Source organism: Haliotis rubra, unplaced genomic scaffold (genome assembly GCF_003918875.1).
Source record: "Haliotis rubra isolate DU_JTF1 unplaced genomic scaffold, ASM391887v1 Scf557, whole genome shotgun sequence".
NCBI classification, from domain to species: domain Eukaryota; kingdom Metazoa; phylum Mollusca; class Gastropoda; order Lepetellida; family Haliotidae; genus Haliotis; species Haliotis rubra.
The window spans coordinates 658,604-683,080 of NW_025767254.1; the positions used below are offsets into that span (position 1 = coordinate 658,604).

General features: G+C 43.5%; 1 protein-coding gene across 1 annotated transcript in view; it reads right to left on the reverse strand.

The window, feature by feature from the left end:
* The window catches only part of LOC124253871 (deoxynucleoside triphosphate triphosphohydrolase SAMHD1-like), a 271,358-nt gene extending 247,089 nt beyond the window's left edge, over nt 1–24,269 (reverse strand). Inside the window, exon 1 of the mRNA XM_046687729.1 lies at nt 24,192–24,269. Within this exon, the coding sequence (XP_046543685.1) occupies nt 24,192–24,258 (67 nt within the window). The 5' untranslated portion in view covers nt 24,259–24,269. The remainder of the gene's footprint in view (nt 1–24,191) is intronic.
* Nucleotides 24,270–24,477: the final 208 nt, after the last annotated feature.

Consider the following 24,477-nt stretch of genomic DNA (forward strand, 5'->3'; position numbering starts at 1 on the left):
ATGTTTTTCAAGGTAAATTGTAGGGTGGGTTTTAGGTCCAGTTCAAGATTCAAGGTAGCACTAGCCCACTAAAAACTCACTGAGCAATCCTACTTTTATCACCTTGATGCCGCGATAAAGGCAGAGTGACAAGAAGTAAAAATCCGGGAATGAAAAAAAAACATTCCGCTTTCCGGGCAGCTGCGGTAGCCACTAGGTCAAGCAGAAGATCCCTTGTATTTAAACAATGTCAGACTGGTTCGTCTCATATCCTCTTTCTATTTTATTGTCTTCATTTGTCAGATAGACAAATGCATACAAAGGATATACAAAATAATATTCCTATTGTAAGCTCCTAGGCACATTACTTAACTCTTTGTTTTCCACCTAAAATGATGTCCGAGATCAGTGCGAGACGAGACCCATCTTGGTCAAACTTATCGAAGGCTTTCTTCACGTCCTTGTTGACTTCAAGTAAGTGTTTCAGCATCTCCACTGACGCATCCTCATGCTGAAACAAATGGAGTAAACTAAAGTTTCTTCTGTATCAATTCGTGTGTGAAAAAACACTGTCCCTTCACTCCATCCCCTTTACTCAGTTAAAATGTCGCAAATATATAGTTCTTTTAAAACCGTTAAAATATTACATTGTTGCAGTTTGTATTATGTTTGATTCACATGACGTAGCACTGATAAAAGAAAACAAGGTTACAAGAAAGGATCAACAGATTATTTTAATCAAGGCTTGTTTTCAAGCCGCCGTCGTGCATAGACATGCATTTAATATAGAGAAGGAAAAACACGGAAAACTGTCAATTGTTTCGATTTCAAAATGTCCCTGAGTTTAGCAAGGGGCAAAGGGATTGTAATCATGTTTCTTGAGGTAACGTTCTCTGCTACCCTCAGAACTATCTGATTTGCGTGCCTGAAAGTAGGATAATGCAAGGAATAATGTTAAGTTTACAGGGGCTAATTTGTTCCACCTATCTTGTGTCATTTAAACTGTCCTGTATAAAGCTGTGAACTATATTTTGGTCAAAAATACTCTTTTCATTGTGTTATCATTTTCATTGGTAGTTGTCATTATTGATGTCATCATCGTTCACAGAGGCAAACCTTTCTGCATTCTGAGTTTGGATCAGGGTCTCATAACAGTCGTCAAACAGCAAGTCTTCTTGCGCGGATGCTGGCAAACACGGATCTCGTGGTGTTTATCTTGGTGAAAGGGGAAAGAGTTTCTGGAGTAACGCTCAATCGGAATCCTGGAACTTCTGACTGACCATGTGCAGTTATAACAACGAAAACCTTTTAGAGGTTGCATTATACGAATAACTTCCTGTCAGACCTCGGTCCACTTTGAGGAGGTCATTTGCTCTGACAGGTGTCAAATGGTCAGCCGTGTTTGTTTACCATCGCAGACGTACTTTTGTTATTGTAATTATTGTAAACTGAAAGTCATGTTTTGTTGACTATAATGTTAAATAATGTTTGTTGACTATAATGTTAAATAATGTCTTTGATGTGAAAGTATACTCTTGACTTTAAAATTATATATATGTACTCGGCATCATTAAGGAAGGGTGAACCTATTGGTAACACTATTTCTTAAAAGTTATAAAATCTTCGTTTTTGTTTAAAATATATATAACTGACTGTTTTACACATTTTCCTAACACTATCAAAAACATATTAGGCCGTTGAAATATTATTACGTTCTTTAACGTCCGATATATTCTGTTACAAATGGCACTTTCTTATTCAAATTGTCAATATGGAAAATCCATCTGCCACTTAATGGAAAGTAGAGGGTAATACACAGGCATTGTGTTGTCTTTTCACTGTCGGAAACTTCAGGTACCTGTTTGAAATCGCTTAAAATGAGACGTTTTTTCACACTTGCTGAAAGGGGTCAGGCATCTTCCAATACCCGCCATGTATATATTTCTCCTTGTGCAGTTGTTGTGTATCATTTGCGTGATAACGGTGTTAGGATCTACACCGAAACGTCGCAACTACTACTGCAACAAAGAAGTTGTCTATCCATAAAAAGTGTTCCGCTTCATCATACCTGCTTCTAAATGCCACTTAAGGAAGAAAATGTAAAAAGACATCAGGCCGTTAAATGTCATTACTACCCTCTTTAACGTCCGAAACATTCTGTTACAAATGGTACATTTTAATTCAGATTATCAATGTGGAGATCCACCTGCCACTTAGTGTCAAAGATTTACACGTGCAAGTCGCTCTATCCATAGAAAGTGGAGGACAATACATATGCATTGATGCTTTTTCACTGCCGTTCACTTTTCAGGTACCTGTTTGAAATCTCAGCTTAAAATGACACTTGCTGACAGGGGTTAGGCTATGGGCCGTTTTGAATCTGGTCAAACTCAGCGGCATGTTACTGGCATGTCATGTTTAAATCTCTTACCTTTTCTGGAATTTATTAAGTTTTCTTTATGATAAAGGAGAGTTACTTTGTCCTGGTCCAAAGCTATCGTTATTCCATTTTATAAAATTTGAGATAAAACATGACCTGAAAATTACCGTGCCATAACATTTCTCAGTGTTTTGGGCAAACTTCATACTAACACCTTAAACAATTGACTATTCTGTATTCTGGGCTGAGTGCTGTGATGACATTAAAGAAGAACAAGCTGGTTTCAGAACAGGATACTCCACCGTTGATAATATCTTATCAGTATATGCTTCTCAAAAACGGGTGGAAAACTCTATGCTTGTTCTATTGATTTACGAAAGGGTTCGATTCTGTCACAGACAAAAGCTTTGGTATTCATTAAAAAAGAACGGACTTGGTTAAAAAATGGATAACGTGTTGAGGTCTGTGTACGAAAACGTGAACGCTTGTGTGTGTACGTACATCACATAACGTAATAACAGAAGTTTATGAATGTCCTCTAGGGGTACGACAAGGTTGTGTTCTTAGTCCGTTTTGGTCCTGCGCTGTTAAAACGCAAACGAGCTTGTGCCACTTACCCATTGTAACCGTTTTACTTCCACTACGGGCCTCTGCCCTAGAGTTCAGAGATAAAGAATCACTATGAATGTCTTTATAATTGCGAACAAGTGAGATTGCAGCATGTAAAATATGTGAATTAATGCTGTTCATAGATGACTGAACCAAGTAGGAGAAAAGGTGCCCCGCCATTCAATGAAAATGGATCTTTCTTTATCTGATCAATGAACTTCGAGAATCACTAGCTGCACATTGTTTAATCAGCAAAATGAATGAGTGACTATAGTTCCACGCCACTTTTAGCAATAAACCAGCAACATTACAATGCTTCACATATTGTACCCATGCGGGGAATCGAACCTGGGTCTTAAGCATGACGAGCATACTCTTTAACAACTAGGTACCACACTCACCCACCCAAAGTGGGTTATACTGGGTTAGGACGTTTCATCAGGGATATCCTAACATAATGGGTGTATATACCTTCCAATTGCGGCCTGGTTGTACCCGGGGTATGAATAGCTTGTCAAAGACGTGTGAGAACGGGCCGTGTCCTGAAAGAATCAAAATCCTGTTCGTAAATAGTATATATTTCAGTCAGAAGAAATGTAAATAATAGCACATTGAAGCAGCGAACAGGGAATGTGTGCTAATATTCAAACACGATATGACCAGAAATGATCGAAATCTACATTCATAGTGAATCAGAAAATATACAGGTAAACAAATTACCGAGATCGTGGCAAAGTCCTGCTATTTCAATGCACTCGATATCACCTTCTTCAAACTGATCACGATGTTTCTCTCTCAGAATCCGAGCAAATTTACCAGCAAGGTAGTAAGTTCTGTTTAAAGATACAAAGTTTACATCAATACATTTTGACAAAAGAAAGAAACATAAATCTGTGCATATCACGCTGTAAGCGAACATCATCTCATAGGGGATGAACGTGTGTTGAATGTAGAGTCTTAGAGATGTAACATTTGCCAGTATTTCAGTATTATTTACCCGATGCTGTGCTCAAATCTGTTGTGTGCTGCGCCCGGATATACAAAGTAAACTCCTCCAAGTTGTGTCAAATACCTCAACCTCTGAAACTGTGGGGTGTCTATTATCTTCAGACACAGACCCGACACTCGTATAGTCCCATGAATTGGGTCGTTGAAAATCTGATAAAAAATGAATTGAATGAAGTCATTCTTTTGGTTTAACATCGTATTGGTATCTGTATCATTTTCTGTACATTAATTCACGTTTCTATATATGCTGTCACAGGGATGTACAAATAGGAAAACACAGATGTGATTCATATACATTCACTGACATTGATCGGACGTAAGGATGCTTACCTTTGACGGATCGGAATCAGAATCACTTCTGTGGGAAAAAATGAACGTTCACTGTACTATATATTGTTACTATCTCATTTAATCACAGTACGAAAATGTTCTCATGTGCCGTATTGTGGACACAGACAACATCCCACAGTAAAATAGCTAAACTTCAGATTGGATGTGTAAATCGAACTGTGAAATGTTTTTAAAAGATGTGAATCTTCGAGCTTAACAGCTCTTTTGATGAACCCATACGCACAGATGTTACAATTTCATACATTATCGTTGACTGAACTCGAAAAGGATGTTGCCAATATGTTTACTTTAGCGGTACCCATTAGCCCTATGTCACATGCTTTTGCCTTGACACCTACTAGTAAAGTAAAGAAAAGTGGGTAATTTACTATATACTGCACTGACTGAAAATATTTCAACATCAAGATCATTCTAATCTCTGAACGAACTGACTAAAAATAAATTCACACCATGGATAAAGAACACAGTAAAGTGATAGAACATGTAAGCATGACTCGATGTACTGAGACAAGAAACATATACACATTGTGTGAATGTCAGATCAGGTGTAAACCCATCAAGCCAACCAGCAAAAAGGAATAAACATATACTAATGTATGTAGTACTCACTCTGAGCCACTGGAGCTTCCTGAAAGTAGCGAAAACGAAGTATGTTAATTCATCTAAAACCTCTACGGTGATTTGAGTAATGGCCTTTCTTCGATGCAACAGTTTTAAGTTTAATGGTTGTATATCAAACATAGGATGTTTGTACTATTCAACTGACAACTAGCTAGTTACTTGCTTGTGCAATTCATCATGTATATATCTATGTCAATTCAAAAACAGACAAAAATCTCATGTTTATTGTACAAAGCGTGAATGTTGTTTGGAAACCTAAGCTGTTAACATGCGAACAACAATACGGCGCTGTGGATATCAACAAATTCTCAACCCTTTGAATAAAAACACGAGAAAAGACCACTCCGGTAGCAAATGGTAAACACCTTGTGTACCTGATCCACTTTCAATAATGTTATGTGGTCGTGGACGATCATTCTGTCATTTGGTAGTGGACGATCATTCTGTCTTGTGGTAGTGGATGATCATTCTGTCATGTGGTAGTGGACGATCATTCTACCATATGGCTGTGGACGATCATTCTGTCATGTGGTAGTGGACGATCATTCTGTCATGTGGTAGTGGACGATCATTCTGTCATGTGGTAGTGGACGATCATTCTGTCATGTGGTACTGGACGATCATTATGTCATGTGGTACTGGACGATCATTATGTCATGTGGTAGTGGACGATCATTCTGCCATATGGCAGTGGACGATCATTCTGTCATGTTGTAGTGGACCATCATTCAGTTAAGTGGTACTGGACGATCATTCTGTTATGCGGTAGTGGACGATCATTCAGTTAAGTGGTAGTGGACGATCATTCTGTTAAGTGGTAGTGGACGATCATTGATCCATGTCGTAGTGAGCGATCATTCTGTCATATGGTAGTGGAAGATCATTCTGTCATATGGTAGTGGACGATCATTCTGTCATGTGGTAGTGGACGATCATTCTGTCATGTGGTAGTGGACGATCATTCTGTCATGTGGTAGTGGACGATCATTCTGCCATATGGCTGTGGACGATCATTCTGTCATGTGGTAGTGGACGATCATTCTGTCATGTGGAAGTGGACGATCATGCTGCCAAGTGGTAGTGGACGATCATTGATCCATGAGGTAGTGGTCGATCACTCTCTCAAGTGGTAGTGGCGACATTCGGTCATGTGGTAGTGGGCGATCATTCTGTGATGTCGTAGTGGGCGATCATTCTGTCATGTGGTAGTGGACGATCATTCTGCCATATGGCTGTGGAGGATCAATCTGTCATGTGGTAGTGAGCGATCATTCTGTTAAGTGGTAGTGGACGATCATTCTGTTAAGTGGTAGTGGACTATCATTCTGTTATGTGGTAGTGAGCGATCATTCTGTCATGTGGTAGTGAGCAATCATTATGTCATGTGATAGTGAGCGATCATTCTGTCATGTGGTAGTGGGCGATCATTCTGTCATATGGTAGTGGACGATCATTCTGACAAATGATAGTGAGCGATCATTCTGTCATGTGGTAGTTAACGATCAATCTGTCATGTGGTAGTGGACGATCATTCTGTCATGTTATAGTTCACGATCATTCTGTCATGTGGTAGGTGGCGACCATTCTGTCATGTGGTAGTGGACGACATTCGGTCATGTTGTAGTGGGTGATCATTCTGTCATATGGTAGTGGACGATCATTCTGTCATGTGGTAGTGGACGATCATTCTGCCCTATGGCTTTGGACGATCATTCTGTCAAGTGGACGATCATTCTGTTATGTGGTAGTGAGCGATCATTCTGTCATGTGGTAGTGAGCGATCATTCTGTTATGTGGTAGTGGACGATCATTCAGTTAAGGGGTAGTGGACGATCATACTGTTAAGTGGTAGTGGAGGATCATTCTGTCATGTGGTAGTTAGCGGTGATTCTGTCATGCGGTAGTTGGCGATCATTCTGTCATGTGGTAGTGGACGATCATTCTGTCATGTGGTAGTGGACGATCATTCTGCCCTATGGCTTTGGACGATCATTCTGTCAAGTGGACGATCATTCTGTTATGTGGTAGTGAGCGATCATTCTGTCATGTGGTAGTGAGCGATCATTCTGTTATGTGGTAGTGGACGATCATTCAGTTAAGGGGTAGTGGACGATCATACTGTTAAGTGGTAGTGGAGGATCATTGATCCATGTCGTAGTGAGCGATCATTCTGTCATGTGGTAGTGGGCGATCATTCATTTAAGTGGAAGTGGACGATCATTCTGTCACGTGTCACTGGACGATCATTCTGTCATGTGGTAGTTAGCGGTGATTCTGTCATGCGGTAGTTGGCGATCATTCTGTCATGTGGTAGTGGACGATCATTCTGTTATGTGGAAGTGAACGATCATGCTGTCAAGTGGTAGTGGACGATCATTGATCCATGAGGTAGTGGTCGATCACTCTCTCATGTGGTACTGGACGATCATTCTGTCATGTGATGGTGGACGATCATTTTGTTCTGTGGTAGTGAGCGATCATTCTGTCATGTGATAGTGGACGATCACTCAGTTAAGTGGTAGTGGACGATCATTCTGTTATGTGGTAGTGGACAATCATTCAGTTAAGTGGTAGTGAGCGATCATTCTGTTAAGTGGAAGTGGACGATCATTCTGCCATGTGGTAGTGGACGATCATTCTGTCAAATGATACTGAGCGATCATTCTGTCATGTGCTGGTTGACGATCAATCTGTCATGTGGTAGTGGACGATCATTCTGACAAATGATAGTGAGCGATCTCTCTGTCATGTTATAGTTCACGATCACTCTGTCATGTTATAGTTCACGATGATTCTGTCATGTGGTAGTTGGCGACCATTCTGTCATGTGGAAGTGGGCGACATTCAGTCATGTGGTAGTGGGTGATCATTCTGTCATATGGTAGTGGACGATCATTCTGTCATGTGGTAGTGGACGATCATTCTGCCCTATGGCTTTGGACGGTCATTCTGTCAAGTGGATGATCATTCTGTTATGTGGTAGTGAGCTATCATTCTGTCATGTGGTAGTGACCAATCATTCTGTCATGTGATAGTGGACGATCACTCAGTTAAGTGGTACTGGGCGATCATTCTGTTATGTGGTAGTGGACGATCATTCAGTTAAGGGGTAGTGGACGATCATTCAGTTAAGTGGTAGTGGACGATCATTCTGTTAAGTGGAAGTGGACGATCATTCTGTCATGTGGTAGTTAGCGGTGATTCTGTCATGTGGTTGTTGGCGATCATTCTGTCATGTGGTAGTGGACGATCATTCTGTTATGTGGAAGTGGACGATCATTCTGTTATGTGGAAGTGGACGATCATGCTGTCAAGTGGTAGTGGACGATCATTGATCCATGAGGTAGTGGTCGATCACTCTCTCATGTGGTAGTGGCGACATTCGGCCATGTGGTAGTGGGCGATCATTCTGTCATGTGGTAGTGGACGATCATTCTGTCAAGTGGACGATCATTCCGTTCAGTGGTAGTGAGCGATCATTCTGTCATGTGGTAGTGAGCGATCATTCTGTCATATGGTAGTGGACGATCATTCTGTCAAATGGTAGTGGACGATCATTCAGTTAAGTGGTACTGGACGATCATTCTGTTCTGTGGTAGTGGACGATCATTCTGCCATGTGGTAGTGGACGATCATTCTGTCATATGGTAGTGGACGATCATTCTGTCAAATGGTAGTGAGGGATCATTCTGTCATGTGCTGGTTGACGATCAATCTGTCATGTGGTAGTGGACGATCATTCTATCTTGGTATAGTTCACGATCATTCTGTCATGTGGTAGTTGGCGACCATTCTGTCATGTGGTAGTGGGTGACATTCTGTCATGTGGTAGTGGGTGATCATTCTGTCACATGACAGTGGACGATCATTCTGTCATGTGGTAGTGGACGATCATTCTGCCCTATGGCTTTGGACGATCATTCTGTCAAGTGGACGATCATTCCGTTCTGTGGTAGTGAGCGATCATTCTGTCATGTGGTAGTGAGCGATCATTCTGACATGTGCTAGCGAGCGATCGTTCTGTTAAGTGGTAGTGGACGATGATTCTATTAAGTGATAGTGGACGATCATTCTGTCATGTGTTACTGGACGAGCATTCTTTTATGTGGCAGTGGACGATCATTCTGTCATGTGGTAGTTGGCGATCATTCTGTCCTGTGGTAGTGGACGATCATTCTGTCATGTGGTAGTGGACGGTCATTCTGTTCTGTGGTAGTGAGCGATCATTCTGTCATGTGGTAGTGAGCGATCATTCTGTTAAGTGGTAGTGGACGATCATTCTGTTAAGTGGTAGTGGACGATCACTCTCTTATGTGGTAGTGAGCGATCATTCTCTCATGTGGCTGTGGACGATCATTCTGACATGTGGTAGCGAGCGATCGTTCTGTTAAGTGGTAGTGGACGATCATTCTGTTAAGGGGTAGTGGACGATCATTGATCCATGTCGTAGTGAGCGATCATTCTGTCATGTGGTAGTGGGCGGTCATTCTGTTATGTGGTAGGGGACGATCATTTAGTTAAGTGGTAGTGGACGATCATTCTGTTAAGTGGAAGTGGACGATCATTCTGTCATGTGTTACTGGACGATCATTCTCTCATGTGGTAGTTAGCGGTGATTCTGTCATGTGGTAGTTGGCGATCATTCTGTCATGTGGTAGTTGACCATCATTCTGTTATATGGCTGTGGACGATCATTCTGCCATGTGGTAATGAGCAATCATTCTGTTAAGTGGTAGTGGACGATCATTCTGCCCTGTGGCTTTGGACGATCATTCTGTCAAGTGGACGATCATTCTGTTATGTGGTAGTGAGCGATCACTCTGTCATGTGGTAGTGAGCGATCATTCTGTCATGTGATAGTAGACGATCACTCAGTTAAGTGGTACTGGACGATCATTCTGTTATGTGGTAGTGGACGATCATTCAGTTAAGGGGTAGTGGAGGATCATATTGTTAAGTGGTAGTGGAGGATCATTGATCCATGTCGTAGTGAGCGATCATTCAGTCATGTGGTAGTGGGCGATCATTCTGTTATGTGGAAGGGGACGATCATTCAGTTAAGTGGAAGTGGACGATCATTCTGTCAAGTAGACGATCATTCTGTTCTGTGGTAGTGAGCGATCATTCTGTCATGTGGTAGTGAGCGATCATTCTGTCATGTGATAGTGGACGATCACTCAGTTAAGTGGTACTGGACGAACATTCTGTTATGTGGTAGTGGAAGATCATTCTACCATGTGGTAGTGGACGATCATTCTGTCATATGGTAGTGGATGATCATTCTGTCAAATGGTAGTGAGGGATCATTCTGTCATGTGCTGGTTGACGATCAATCTGTCATGTGGTAGTGGACGATCATTCTATCTTGGTATAGTTCACGATCATTCTGTCATGTGGTAGTTGGCGACCATTCTGTCATGTGGTAGTGGGCGATCATTCTGTCATATGACAGTGGACGATCATTCTGTCATGTGGTAGTGGACGATCATTCTGTCATGTGTCACTGGACGATCATTCTGTCAACTGGACGATCATTCCGTTCTGTGGTAGTGAGCGATCATTCTGTCATGTGGTAGTGAGCGATCATTCTGACATGTGGTAGCGAGCGATCGTTCTGTTAAGTGGTAGTGGACGATGATTCTATTAAGTGATAGTGGACGATCATTCTGTCATGTGTTACTGGACGAGCATTCTGTCATGTGGTAGTGGACGATCATTCTGTCATGTGGTAGTTGGCGATCATTCTGTTTAGTGGTAGTGGACGATCATTCTGTCATGTGGTAGTGGACGATCATTCTGTTCTGTGGTAGTGAGCGATCATTCAGTCATGTGGTAGTGAGCGATCATTCTGTTAAGTGGTAGTGGACGATCACTCTGTTAAGTGGTAGTGGACGATCACTCTCTTATGTGGTAGTGAGCGATCATTCTGTCATGTGGCTGTGGACGATCATTCTGACATGTGGTAGCGAGCGATCGTTCTTTTAATTGGTAGTGGACGATCATTCTCTTAAGTGGTAGTGGACGATCATTTATCCATGTCGTAGTGAGCGATCATTCTGTCATGTGGTAGTGGGCGGTCATTCTGTTATGTGGTAGGGGACGATCATTCAGTTAAGTGGTAGTGGACGATCATTCTGTTAAGTGGAAGTGGACGATCATTCTGTCATGTGTTACTGGACGATCATTCTCTCATGTGGTAGTTAGCGGTTATTCTGTCATGTGGTAGTTGGCGATCATTCTGTCATGTGGTAGTGGACCATCATTCTGTTATGTGGAAGTGGACGATCATGCTGCCAAGTTGTAGTGGACGATCATTGATCCATGAGGTAGTGGTCGATCACTCTCTCATGTGGTAGTGGCGACATTCGGTCATGTGGTAGTGGGCGATCATTCTGTGATGTCGTAGTGGGCGATCATTCTGTCATCTGGTAGTGGACGATCATTCTGCTATATGGCTGTGGACGATCATTCTGCCATGTGGTAATGAGCAATCATTCTGTTAAGTGGTAGTGGACGATCATTCTGTTAAGTGGTAGTGGACTATCATTCTGTTATGTGGTAGTGAGCGATCATTCTGCCATGTGGTAGTGAGCAATCATTCTGTTATGTGATAGTGAGCAATCATTCTGCCATGTAGTGGGTGATCATTCTGTCATATGGTAGAGGACGATCATTCTGTCAAATGATAGTGAGGGATCATTCTGTCATGTGGTAGTTAACGATCAATCTGTCATGTGGTAGTTGACGATCATTCTGTCATGTTATAGTTCACGATGATTCTGTCATGTGGTAGTTGGCGACCATTCTGTCATGTGGTAGTGGGCGGCATTCGGTCATGTGGTAGTGGGTGATCATTCTGTCATATGGTAGTGGACGATCATTCTGTAATGTGGTAGTGGACGATCATTCTGCCCTATGGCTTTGGACGATCATTCTGTCAAGTGGACGATCATTCTGTTATGTGGTAGTGAGCGATCATTCTGTCATGTGGTAGTGAGCGATCATTCTGTTATGTGATAGTGGACGATCACTCAGTTAAGTGGTACTTGACGATCATTCTGTTATGTGGTAGTGGACGATCATTCAGTTAAGGGGTAGTGGACGATCATACTGTTAAGTGGTAGTGGAGGATCATTGATCCATGTCGTAGTGAGCGATCATTCTGTCATGTGGTAGAGGGCGATCATTCTGTTATGTGGTAGGGGACGATCATTCAGTTAAGTGGAAGTGGACGATCATTCTGTCATGTGTCACTGGACGATCATTCTGTCATGTGGTAGTTAGCGGTGATTCTGTCATGTGGTAGTTGGCGATCAATCTGTCATGTGGTAGTGGACGATCATTCTGTTATGTGGAAGTGGAAGATCATTCTGTCATGTTATAGTTCACGATCATTCTGTCATGTGGTAGTTGGCGACCATTCTGTCATGTGGTAGTGGGCGACATTCGGTCATGTGGTAGTGGGTGATCATTCTGTCATATGGTAGTGGACGATCATTCTGTCATGTGGTAGTGGACGATCATTCTGCCCTATGGCTTTGGACTATCATTCTGTCATGTGGTAGTGAGCCACCATTCTGTTTAGTGGTAGTGGACGATCATTGATCCATGAGGTAGTGGTCGATCACTCTCTCATGTGGTAGTGGCGACATTCGGTCATGTGGTAGTGAGCGATCATTCTGTTAAGTGGTAGTGGACGATTATTCTGTTAAGTGGTAGTGGACGATCACTCTCTTATGTGGTAGTGAGCGATCATTCTGTCATGTGGCTGTGGACGATCATTCTGACATGTGGTAGCGAGCGATCGTTCTGTTAAGTGGTAGTGGACGATCATTCTGTTAAGGGGTAGTGGACGATCATTGATCCATGTCGTAGTGAGCGATCATTCTGTCATGTGGTAGTGGGCGGTCATTCTGTTATGTGGTAGGGGACGATCTTTCAGTTAAGTGGTAGTGGACGATCATTCTGTTAAGTGGAAGTGGACGATCATTCTGTCATGTGTTACTGGACGATCATTCTCTCATGTGGTAGTTAGCGGTGATTCTGTCATGTGGTAGTTGGCGATCATTCTGTCATGTGGTAGTTGACCATCATTCTGTTATGTGGAAGTGGACGATCATGCTGCCAAGTTGTAGTGGACGATCATTGATCCATGAGGTAGTGGTCAATCACTCTCTCATGTGGTAGTGGCGACATTCGGTCATGTGGTAGTGGGCGATCATTCTGTGATGTCGTAGTGGGCGATCATTCTGTCATCTGGTAGTGGACGATCATTCTGCTATATGGCTGTGGACGATCATTCTGCCATGTGGTAATGAGCAATCATTCTGTTAAGTGGTAGTGGACGATCATTCTGTTAAGTGGTAGTGGACTATCATTCTGTTATGTGGTAGTGAGCGATCATTCTGCCATGTGGTAGTGGACGATCATTATGTTATGTGGAAGTGGACGATCATGCTGTTAAGTGGTAGTGGACGATCATTGATCCATGAGGTAGTGGTCGATCACTCTCTCATGTGGTAGTGGCGACATTCGGTCATGTGGTAGTGGGCGATCATTCTGTGATGTCGTAGTGGGCGATCATTCTGTCATCTGGTAGTGGACGATCATTCTGTCGTGTTATAGTTCACGATCATTCTGTCATGTGGTAGTTAACGATCAATCTGTCATGTGGTAGTTAACGATCATTCTGTCGTGTTATAGTTCACGATCATTCTGTCATGTGGTAGTTGGCGACCATTCTGTCATGTGGTAGTGGGCGGCATTCGGTCATGTGGTAGTGGGTGATCATTCTGTCATATGGTAGTGGACGATCATTCTGTCATGTGGTAGTGGACGATCATTCTGCCCTATGGCTTTGGACGATCATTCTGTCAAGTGGACGATCATTCTGTTCTGTGGTAGTGAGTAATCATTCTGTCATGTGGTAGTGAGCGATCATTCTGTCATGTGATAGTGGACGATCACTCAGTTAAGTGGTACTGGACGATCATTCTATTATGTGGTAGTGGACTATCATTCAGTTAAGGGGTAGTGGACGATCATACTGTTAAGTGGTAGTGGAGGATCATTGATCCATGTCGTAGTGAGCGATCATTCTGTCATGTGGTAGAGGGCGATCATTCTGTTATGTGGTAGTGGACGATCATTCAGTTAAGTGGAAGTGGTCGATCATTCTGCCATGTGGTAGTGGACGATCATTCTGTCATATGGTAGTGAGCGATCATTCTGTCATGTGCTGGTTGACGATCAATCTGTCATGTGGTAGTTTGCGATCATTCTTTCTTGTTATAGTTCACGATCATTCTGTCATGTGTCACTGGACGATCATTCTGTCATGTGGTAGTTAGCGGTGATTCTGTCATGTGGTAGTTGGCGATCATTCTGTTATGTGGAAGTGGACGATCATGCTGTCAAGTGGTAGTGGACGATCATTCTTTCTTGTTATAGTTCACGATCATTCTGTCATGTGTCACTGGACGATCATTCTGTCATGTGGTAGTTAGCGGTGATTCTGTCATGTGGTAGTTGGAGATCATTCTGTCATGTGGTAGTGGACGATCATTCTGCCAAGTTGTAGTGGACGATCATTGATCCATGAGGTAGTGGTCGATCACTCTCTCATGTGGTAGTGGCGACATTCGGTCATGTGGTAGTGGGCGATCATTCTGTGATGTCGTAGTGGGCGATCATTCTGTCATCTGGTAGTGGACGATCATTCTGCTATATGGCTGTGGACGATCATTCTGCCATGTGGTAATGAGCAATCATTCTGTTAAGTGGTAGTGGACGATCATTCTGTTAAGTGGTAGTGGACTATCATTCTGTTATGTGGTAGTGAGCGATCATTCTGCCATGTGGTAGTGGACGATCATTATGTTATGTGGTTGTGGACGATCATGCTGTTAAGTGGTAGTGGACGATCATTGATCCATGAGGTAGTGGTCGATCACTCTCTCATGTGGTAGTGGCGACATTCGGTCATGTGGTAGTGGGCGATCATTCTGTGATGTCGTAGTGGGCGATCATTCTGTCATCTGGTAGTGGACGATCATTCTGCTATATGGCTGTGGACGATCATTCTGCCATGTGGTAATGAGCAATCATTCTGTTAAGTGGTAGTGGACGATCATTCTGTTAAGTGGTAGTGGACTATCATTCTGTTATGTGGTAGTGAGCGATCATTCTGTTATGTGGTAGTGAGCAATCATTCTGTCATGTGATAGTGAGCAATCATTCTGCCATGTGGTTGTGGGCGATCATTCTGTCGTATGGTAGTGGACGATCATTCTGTCAAATGATAGTGAGGGATCATTCTGTCATGTGGTAGTTAACGATCAATCTGTCATGTGGTAGTGGACGATCATTCTGTCATGTGGTAGTGGACGATCATTCTGTCATGTTATAGTTCACGACCATTCTGTCATGTGGTAGTGGGCGGCATTCGGTCATGTGGTAGTGGGTGATCATTCTGTCATATGGTAGTGGACGATCATTCTGTCATGTGGTAGTGGACGATCATTCTGCCCTATGGCTTTGGACGATCATTCTGTCAAGTGGACGATCATTCTGTTCTGTGGTAGTGAGTAATCATTCTGTCATGTGGTAGTGAGCGATCATTCTGTCATGTGATAGTGGACGATCACTCAGTTAAGTGGTACTGGACGATCATTCTGTTATGTGGTAGTGGACGATCATTCAGTTAAGGGGTAGTGGACGATCATACTGTTAAGTGGTAGTGGAGGATCATTGATCCATGTCGTAGTGAGCGATCATGCTGTCATGTGGTAGAGGGCGATCATTCTGTTATGTGGTAGGGGACGATCATTCAGTTAAGTGGAAGTGGACGATCATTCTGCCATGTGGTAGTGGACGATCATTCTGTCATATGGTAGTGAGCGATCATTCTGTCATGTGCTGGTTGACGATCAATCTGTCATGTGGTAGTTTGCGATCATTCTTTCTTGTTATAGTTCACGATCATTCTGTCATGTGTCACTGGACGATCATTCTGTCATGTGGTAGTTAGCGGTGATTCTGTCATGTGGTAGTTGGCGATCATTCTGTCATGTGGTAGTGGACGATCATTCTGTTATGTGGAAGTGGACGATCATGCTGTCAAGTGGTAGTGGACGATCATTGATCCATGAGGTAGTGGTCGAACACTCTCTCATGTGGTAGTGGCGACATTCGGTCATGTGGTAGTGGGCGATCATTCTGTCATGTGGTAGTTGGCGATCATTCAGTTAAGTGGTACTGGACGATCATTCTGTTCTGTGGTAGTGAGCGATCATTCTGTCATGTGGTAGTGAGCGAACATTCTGTCATGTGATAGTGGACGATCACTCAGTTAAGTGGTACTGGACGATCGTTCTGTTATGTGGTAGTGGACAATCATTCAGTTAAGTGGTAGTCGACGATCATTCTGTTAAGTGGAAGTGGACGATCATTCTGCCATGTGGTAGTGGACGATCATTCTGTCATATGGTAGTGAGCGATCATTCTGTCATGTGCTGGTTGACGATCAATCTGTCATGTGGTAGTGGACGACCATTCTATCTTGTTATAGTTCACGATCATTCTGTCATGTGGTAGTTGGCGACCATTCTGTCATGTGGTAGTGGGCGGCATTCGGTCATGTGGTAGTGGGTGATCATTCTATCATATGGCAGTGGACGATCATTCTGTCATGTGTTACTGGACGATCATTCTCTCATGTGGTAGTTAGCGGTGATTCTGTCATGTGGTAGTTGGCGATCATTCTGTCATGTGGTAGTGGACCATCATTCTGTTATGTGGAAGTGGACGATCATGCTGCCAAGTTGTAGTGGACGATCATTGATCCATGAGGTAGTGGTCGATCACTCTCTCATGTGGTAGTGGCGACATTCGGTCATGTGGTAGTGGGCGATCATTCTGTCATGTCGTAGTGGGCGATCATTCTGTCATCTGGTAGTGGACGATCATTCTGCTATATGGCTGTGGACGATCATTCTGCCATGTGGTAATGAGCAATCATTCTGTTAAGTGGTAGTGGACGATCATTCTGTTAAGTGGTAGTGGACTATCATTCTGTTATGTGGTAGTGAGCGATCATTCTGCCATGTGGTAGTGGACGATCATTATGTTATGTGGAAGTGGACGATCATGCTGTTAAGTGGTAGTGGACGATCATTGATCCATGAGGTAGTGGTCGATCACTCTCTCATGTGGTAGTGGCGACATTCGGTCATGTGGTAGTGGGCGATCATTCTGTGATGTCGTAGTGGGCGATCATTCTGTCATCTGGTAGTGGACCATCATTCTGCTATATGGCTGCGGACGATCATTCTGCCATGTGGTAATGAGCAATCATTCTGTTAAGTGGTAGTGGACGATCATTCTGTTAAGTGGTAGTGGACTATCATTCTGTTATGTGGTAGTGAGCGATCATTCTGCCATGTGGTAGTGAGCAATCATTCTGTCATGTGATAGTGAGCAATCATTCTGCCATGTGGTTGTGGGCGATCATTCTGTCGTATGGTAGTGGACGTTTATTCTGTCAAATGATAGTGAGGGATCTTTCTGTCATGTGGTAGTTAACGATCAATCTGTCATGTGGTAGTGGACGATCATTCTGTCATGTTATAGTTCACGATGATTCTGTCATGTGGTAGTTGGCGACCATTCTGTCATGTGGTAGTGGGCGGCATTCGGTCATGTGGTAGTGGGTGATCATTCTGTCATATGGTAGTGGACGATCATTCTGTCATGTGGTAGTGGACGATCATTCTGCCCTATGGCTTTGGACGATCATTCTGTCAAGTGGACGATCATTCTGTTCTGTGGTAGTGAGTAATCATTCTGTCATGTGGTAGTGAGCGATCATTCTGTCATGTGATAGTGGACGATCACTCAGTTAAGTGGTACTGGACGATCATTCTGTTATGTGGTAGTGGACGATCATTCAGTTAAGGGGTAGTGGACGATCATACTGTTAAGTGGTAGTGGAGGATCATTGATCCATGTCGTAGTGAGCGATCATGCTGTCATGTGGTAGAGGGCGATCATTCTGTTATGTGGTAGGGGACGATCATTCAGTTAAGTGGAAGTGGACGATCATTCTGCCATGTGGTAGTGGACGATCATTCTGTCATATGGTAGTGAGCGATCATTCTGTCATGTGCTGGTTGACGATCAATCTGTCATGTGGTAGTTTGCGATCATTCTTTCTTGTTATAGTTCACGATCATTCTGTCATGTGTCACTGGACGATCATTCTGTCATGTGGTAGTTAGCGGTGATTCTGTCATGTGGTAGTTGGCGATCATTCTTTCATGTGGTAGTGGACGATCATTCTGTTATGTGGAAGTGGACGATCATGCTGTCAAGTGGTAGTGGACGATCATTGATCCATGAGGTAGTGGTCGAACACTCTCTCATGTGGTAGTGGCGACATTCGGTCATGTGGTAGTGGGCGATCATTCTGTCATGTGGTAGTTGACGATCATTCTGTCATGTGGTAGTGGACGATCATTCTGTTCTGTGGTAGTGAGCGATCATTCTGTCATGTGGTAGTGAGCGATCATTCTGTCATGTGATAGTGGACGATCACTCAGTTAAGTGGTACTGGACGATCATTCTGTTATGTGGTAGTGGACAATCATTCAGTTAAGTGGTAGTCGACGATCATTCTGTTAAGTGGAAGTGGACGATCATTCTGCCATGTGGTAGTGGACGATCATTCTGTCATATGGTAGTGAGCGATCATTCTGTCATGTGCTGGTTGACGATCAATCTGTCATGTGGTAGTGGACGACCATTCTATCTTGTTATAGTTCACGATCATTCTGTCATGTGGTAGTTGGCGACCATTCTGTCATGTGGTAGTGGGCGGCATTCGGTCATGTGGTAGTGGGTGATCATTCTATCATATGGCAGTGGACGATCATTCTGTCATGTGGTAGTGGACGATCAATCTGCCCTATGGCTTTGGACGATCATTCTGTTAAGTGGACGATCATTCCGTTCTGTGGTAGTGAGCGATCATTCTGTCATGTGGTAGTGAGCGATCATTCTGTCATGTGATAGTGGACGATCACTCAGTTAAGTGGTACTGGACGATCATTCTGTTATGTGGTAGTGGAGGATCATTCTGTTAAGTGGAAGTGGACGATCATTCTGTCATGTGTTACTGGACGATCATTCTGTCATGTGGTAGTTAACGGTGATTCTGTCATGTGGTAGTTGGCGATCATTCTGTCATGTGGTAGTGGACGATCATTATGTTATGTGGAAGTGGACGATCATGCTGTTAAGTGGTAGTGGACGATCATTGATCCATGAGGTAGTGGTCGATCACTCTCTCATGTGGTAGTGGCGACATTCGGTCATGTGGTAGTGGGCGATCATTCTGTGATGTCGTAGTGGGCGATCATTCTGTCATCTGGTAGTGGACGATCATTCTGCTATATGGCTGTGGACGATCATTCTGCCATGTGGTAATGAGCAATCATTCTGTTAAGTGGTAGTGGACGATCATTCTGTTAAGTGGTAGTGGACTATCATTCTGTTATGTGGTAGTGAGCGATCATTCTGCCATGTGGTAGTGAGCAATCATTCTGTCATGTGATAGTGAGCAATCATTCTGTCATGTGATAGTGAGCAATCATTCTGCCATGTGGTTGTGGGCGATCATTCTGTCATATGGTAGTGGACGATCATTCTGTCAAATGATAGTGAGGGATCATTCTGTCATGTGGTAGTTAACGATCAATCTGTCATGTGGTAGTTGGCGACCATTCGGTCATGTGGTAGTGGGTGATCATTCTGTCATATGGTAGTGGACGATCATTCTGTCATGTGGTAGTGGACGATCATTCTGCCCTATGGCTTTGGACGATCATTCTGTCAAGTGGACGATCATTCCGTTCTGTGGTAGTGAGTAATCATTCTGTCATGTGGTAGTGAGCGATCATTCTGTCATGTGATAGTGGACGATCACTCAGTTAAGTGGTACTGGACGATCATTCTGTTATGTGGTAGTTGACGATCATTCAGTTAAGGGGTAGTGGACGATCATACTGTTAAGTGGTAGTGGAGGATCATTGATCCATGTCGTAGTGAGCGATCATTCTGTCATGTGGTAGAGGGCGATCATTCTGTTATGTGGTAGGGGACGATCATTCAGTTAAGTGGAAGTGGACGATCATTCTGCCATGTGGTAGTGGACGATCATTCTGTCATATGGTAGTGAGCGATCATTCTGTCATGTGCTGGTTGACGATCAATCTGTCATGTGTTAGTGGACGATCATTCTTTCTTGTTATAGTTCACGATCATTCTGTCATGTGTCACTGGACGATCATTCTGTCATGTGGTAGTTAGCGGTGATTCTGCCATGTGGTAGTTGGCGATCATTCTGTCATGTGGTAGTGGACGATCATTCTGTTATGTGGAAGTGGACGATCATGCTGTTAAGTGGTAGTGGACGATCATTGATCCATGAGGTAGTGGTCGAACACTCTGTCATGTGGTAGTGGCGACATTCGGTCATGTGGTAGTGGGCGATCATTCTGTCATGTGGTAGTTGACGATCATTCTGTCATGTGGTAGTGGACGATCATTCTGTTCTGTGGTAGTGAGCGATCATTCTGTCATGTGGTAGTGAGCGATCATTCTGTCATGTGATAGTGGACGATCACTCAGTTAAGTGGTACTGGTGTCATTCTGTTATGTGGTAGTGGACAATCATTCAGTTAAGTGGTAGTCGACGATCATTCTGTTAAGTGGAAGTGGACGATCATTCTGCCATGTGGTAGTGGACGATCATTCTGTCATATGGTAGTGAGGGATCATTCTGTCATGTGCTGGTTGACGATCAATCTGTCATGTGGTAGTGGACGACCATTCTATCTTGTTATAGTTCACGATCATTCTGTCATGTGGTAGTTGGCGACCATTCTGTCATGTGGTAGTGGGCGGCATTCGGTCATGTGGTAGTGGGTGATCATTCTGTCATATGGCAGTGGACGATCATTCTGTCATGTGGTAGTGGACGATCATTCTGCCCTATGGCTTTGGACGATCATTCTGTCAAGTGGACGATCATTCCGTTCTGTGGTAGTGAGCGATCATTCTGTCATGTGGTAGTGAGCGATCATTCTGTCATGTGATAGTGGACGATCACTCAGTTAAGTGGTACTGGACGATCATTCTGTTATGTGGTAGTGGACGATCATTCAGTTAAGTGGTAGTGGACGATCATACTGTTAAGTGGTAGTGGAGGATCATTGATCCATGTCGTAGTGAGCGATCATTCTGTCATGTGGTAGAGGGCGATCATTCTGTTATGTGGTAGGGCACGATCATTCAGTTAAGTGGTAGTGGACGATCATTCTGTTAAGTGGAAGTGGACGATCATTCTGTCATGTGTTACTGGACGATCATTCTGTCATGTGGTAGTTAACGGTGATTCTGTCATGTGGTAGTTGGCGATCATTCTGTCATGTGGTAGTGGACGATCATTCTGTTATGTGGAAGTGGACGATCATGCTGTTAAGTGGTAGTGGACGATCATTGATCCATGAGGTAGTGGTCGATCACTCTCTCATGTGGTAGTGGCGACATTCGGTCATGTGGTAGTGGGCGATCATTCTGTGATGTTGTAGTGGGCGATCATTCTGTTATGTGGTAGTGGACGATCATTCTGCCATATGGCTGTGGACGATCATTCTGCCCTGTGGTAGTGAGCGATCATTCTGTTAAGTGGTCGTGGATGATCATCCTGTTAAGTGGTAGTGGACTATCATCCTGCCATGTGGTAGTGAGTGATCATTCTGCCATGTGGTAGTGAGCAATCATTCTGCCATGTGGTAGTGAGCGATCATTCTGCCATGTGGTAGTGGGCGATCATTCTGTCATGTGGTAGTGGACGACCATTCTATCTTGTTATAGTTCACGATCATTCTGTCATGTGGTAGTTGGCGACCATTCTGTCATGTGGTAGTGGGCGGCATTCGGTCATGTGGTAGTGGGTGATCATTCTGTCATATGGCAGTGGACGATCATTCTGTCATGTGGTAGTGGACGATCATTCTGCCCTATGGCTTTGAACGATCATTCTGTCAAGTGGACGATCATTCCGTTCTGTGGTAGTGAGCGATCATTCTGTCATGTGGTAGTGAGCGATCATTCTGTCATGTGATAGTGGACGATCACTCAGTTAAGTGGTACTGGACGATCATTCTGTTATGTGGTAGTGGACGATCATTCAGTTAAGTGGTAGTGGACGATCATACTGTTAAGTGGTAGTGGAGGATCATTGATCCATGTCGTAGTGAGCGATCATTCTGTCATGTGGTAGAGGGCGATCATTCTGTTATGTGGTAGGGGACGATCATTCAGTTAAGTGGTAGTGGACGATCATTCTGTTAAGTGGAAGTGGACGATCATTCTGTCATGTGTTACTGGACGATCATTCTGTCATGTGGTAGTTAACGGTGATTCTGTCATGTGGTAGTTTGCGATCATTCTGTCATGTGGTAGTGGACGATCATTGATCCATGAGGTAGTGGTCGATCACTCTCTCATGTGGTAGTGGCGACATTCGGTCATGTGGTAGTGGGCGATCATTCTGTGATGTTGTAGTGGGCGATCATTCTGTTATGTGGTAGTGGACGATCATTCTGCCATATGGCTGTGGACGATCATTCTGCCCTGTGGTAGTGAGCGATCATTCTGTTAAGTGGTCGTGGATGATCATCCTGTTAAGTGGTAGTGGACTATCATCCTGCCATGTGGTAGTGAGTGATCATTCTGCCATGTGGTAGTGAGCAATCATTCTGCCATGTGGTAGTGAGCGATCATTCTGCCATGTGGTAGTGGGCGATCATTCTGTCATATGGTAGTGGACGATCATTCTGTCAAATGATAGTGAGCGATCATTCTGTCAAGTGGTAGTTGACGATCAATCTGTCATGTGGTAGTGGACGATCATTCTGTCATGTTATAGTTCACCATCATTCTGTCATGTGGTAGTTGGCGACCATTCTGTCATGTGGTAGTGGGCGACATTCGGTCATGTGGTAGTGGGGGATCATTCTGTCATATGGTAGTGGACGATCATTCTGTCATGTGGTAGTGGACGATCATTCTGCCCTATGGCTTTGGACTATCATTCTGTCATGTGGTAGTGAGCCACCATTCTGTTTAGTGGTAGTGGACGATTATTCTGTCAAATGATAGTGAGCGATCATTCTGTCATGTGGTAGTGGACGATCATTCTGTCAAATGATAGTGAGCGATCATTCTGTCATGTTGTAGTTGACGATCATTCTGTCATATCGTAGTTGACGATCATTCTGTCAAATGATAGTGAGCTATCATTCTGTCATGTGGTAGTGGACGATCATTCTGTCAAATGATAGTGAGCGATCATTCTGTCATGAAGTAGTTGACGATCAAACTGTCATGTGGTAGTGGACGATCATTCTGTCATGTAGTAGTGGGCGACCATTCTGTCATGTGGTAGTGGGCGACATTCGGTTATGTGTTAGTGGGTGATCATTCTGTCAAATGGTAGTGGACGATCATTCTGTCATGTGGTAGTGGACGATCATTCTGCCATATGGCTGTGGACGATCATTCTGTCATATGGTAGTGAGCGATCATTTTGTTTAGTGGTAGTGGACGATTATTCTGTTAAGTGGTAGTGGACGATCATTCTGTTATGTGGTAGTGAGCGATCATTCTGTCATGTGGTGGTGGACGATCATTCTGTCATGTTGTAGTGGACGATCATTCTGTCATGTGGTAGTGGACGATCATGCTGCCATATGGCTGTGGACGATCATAATGTCATGTGGTAGTGGGCGATCATTCTGTTAAGTGGTAGTGGACGATCATTCTGTTATGTGATAGTGGAGGATCATTATGTCATGTGGTAGTGGGCAGTCACTGTGTCCTGACCTGATTTTGTTTCAATGACAAAAAGGACAACTTATCTTTTGTTGACGTTATCTAAGAAATGTACTAATCAACCTGTTCACGGTTATAAGATCCCCTGATTCTGAGTATATCATATGCAGTTGTTCATGAATCACGATCAAATGGGATGGTATCAATTGTTCGTGACAATGTAATCACATTCTATCACACCGACGGCACTCGTTACAAACACCTGCAACGAACAAGAGATCAGACGTTCGACATCATTGTTCACATTCATACTTGGACTTTGGCTCAGTTCCAGGTGTCTACTTACCAGACTCTGAGTCGTCGTCAGAGTCTGCCTTCCTTTTATCTCCAGTCTTGTATCGGGGCTTAGACATGACTGCAATACCTGAAAATACAATGAGCACAAGGTATATTTCAGCATAACCATTGGGTGATATAGGCTGTTTTATGTACAGTTTGTGTGATGTAGTGTATGTCATATGGTGAGTATTAAGGTCGACAGTTAGTGTGGTAAACGTGACAAACGATATTGACATCGCACCCTCTCCGAAGAGAGGTGGTCTAAAAAGTGACGATTCACTGACTATGAGAAA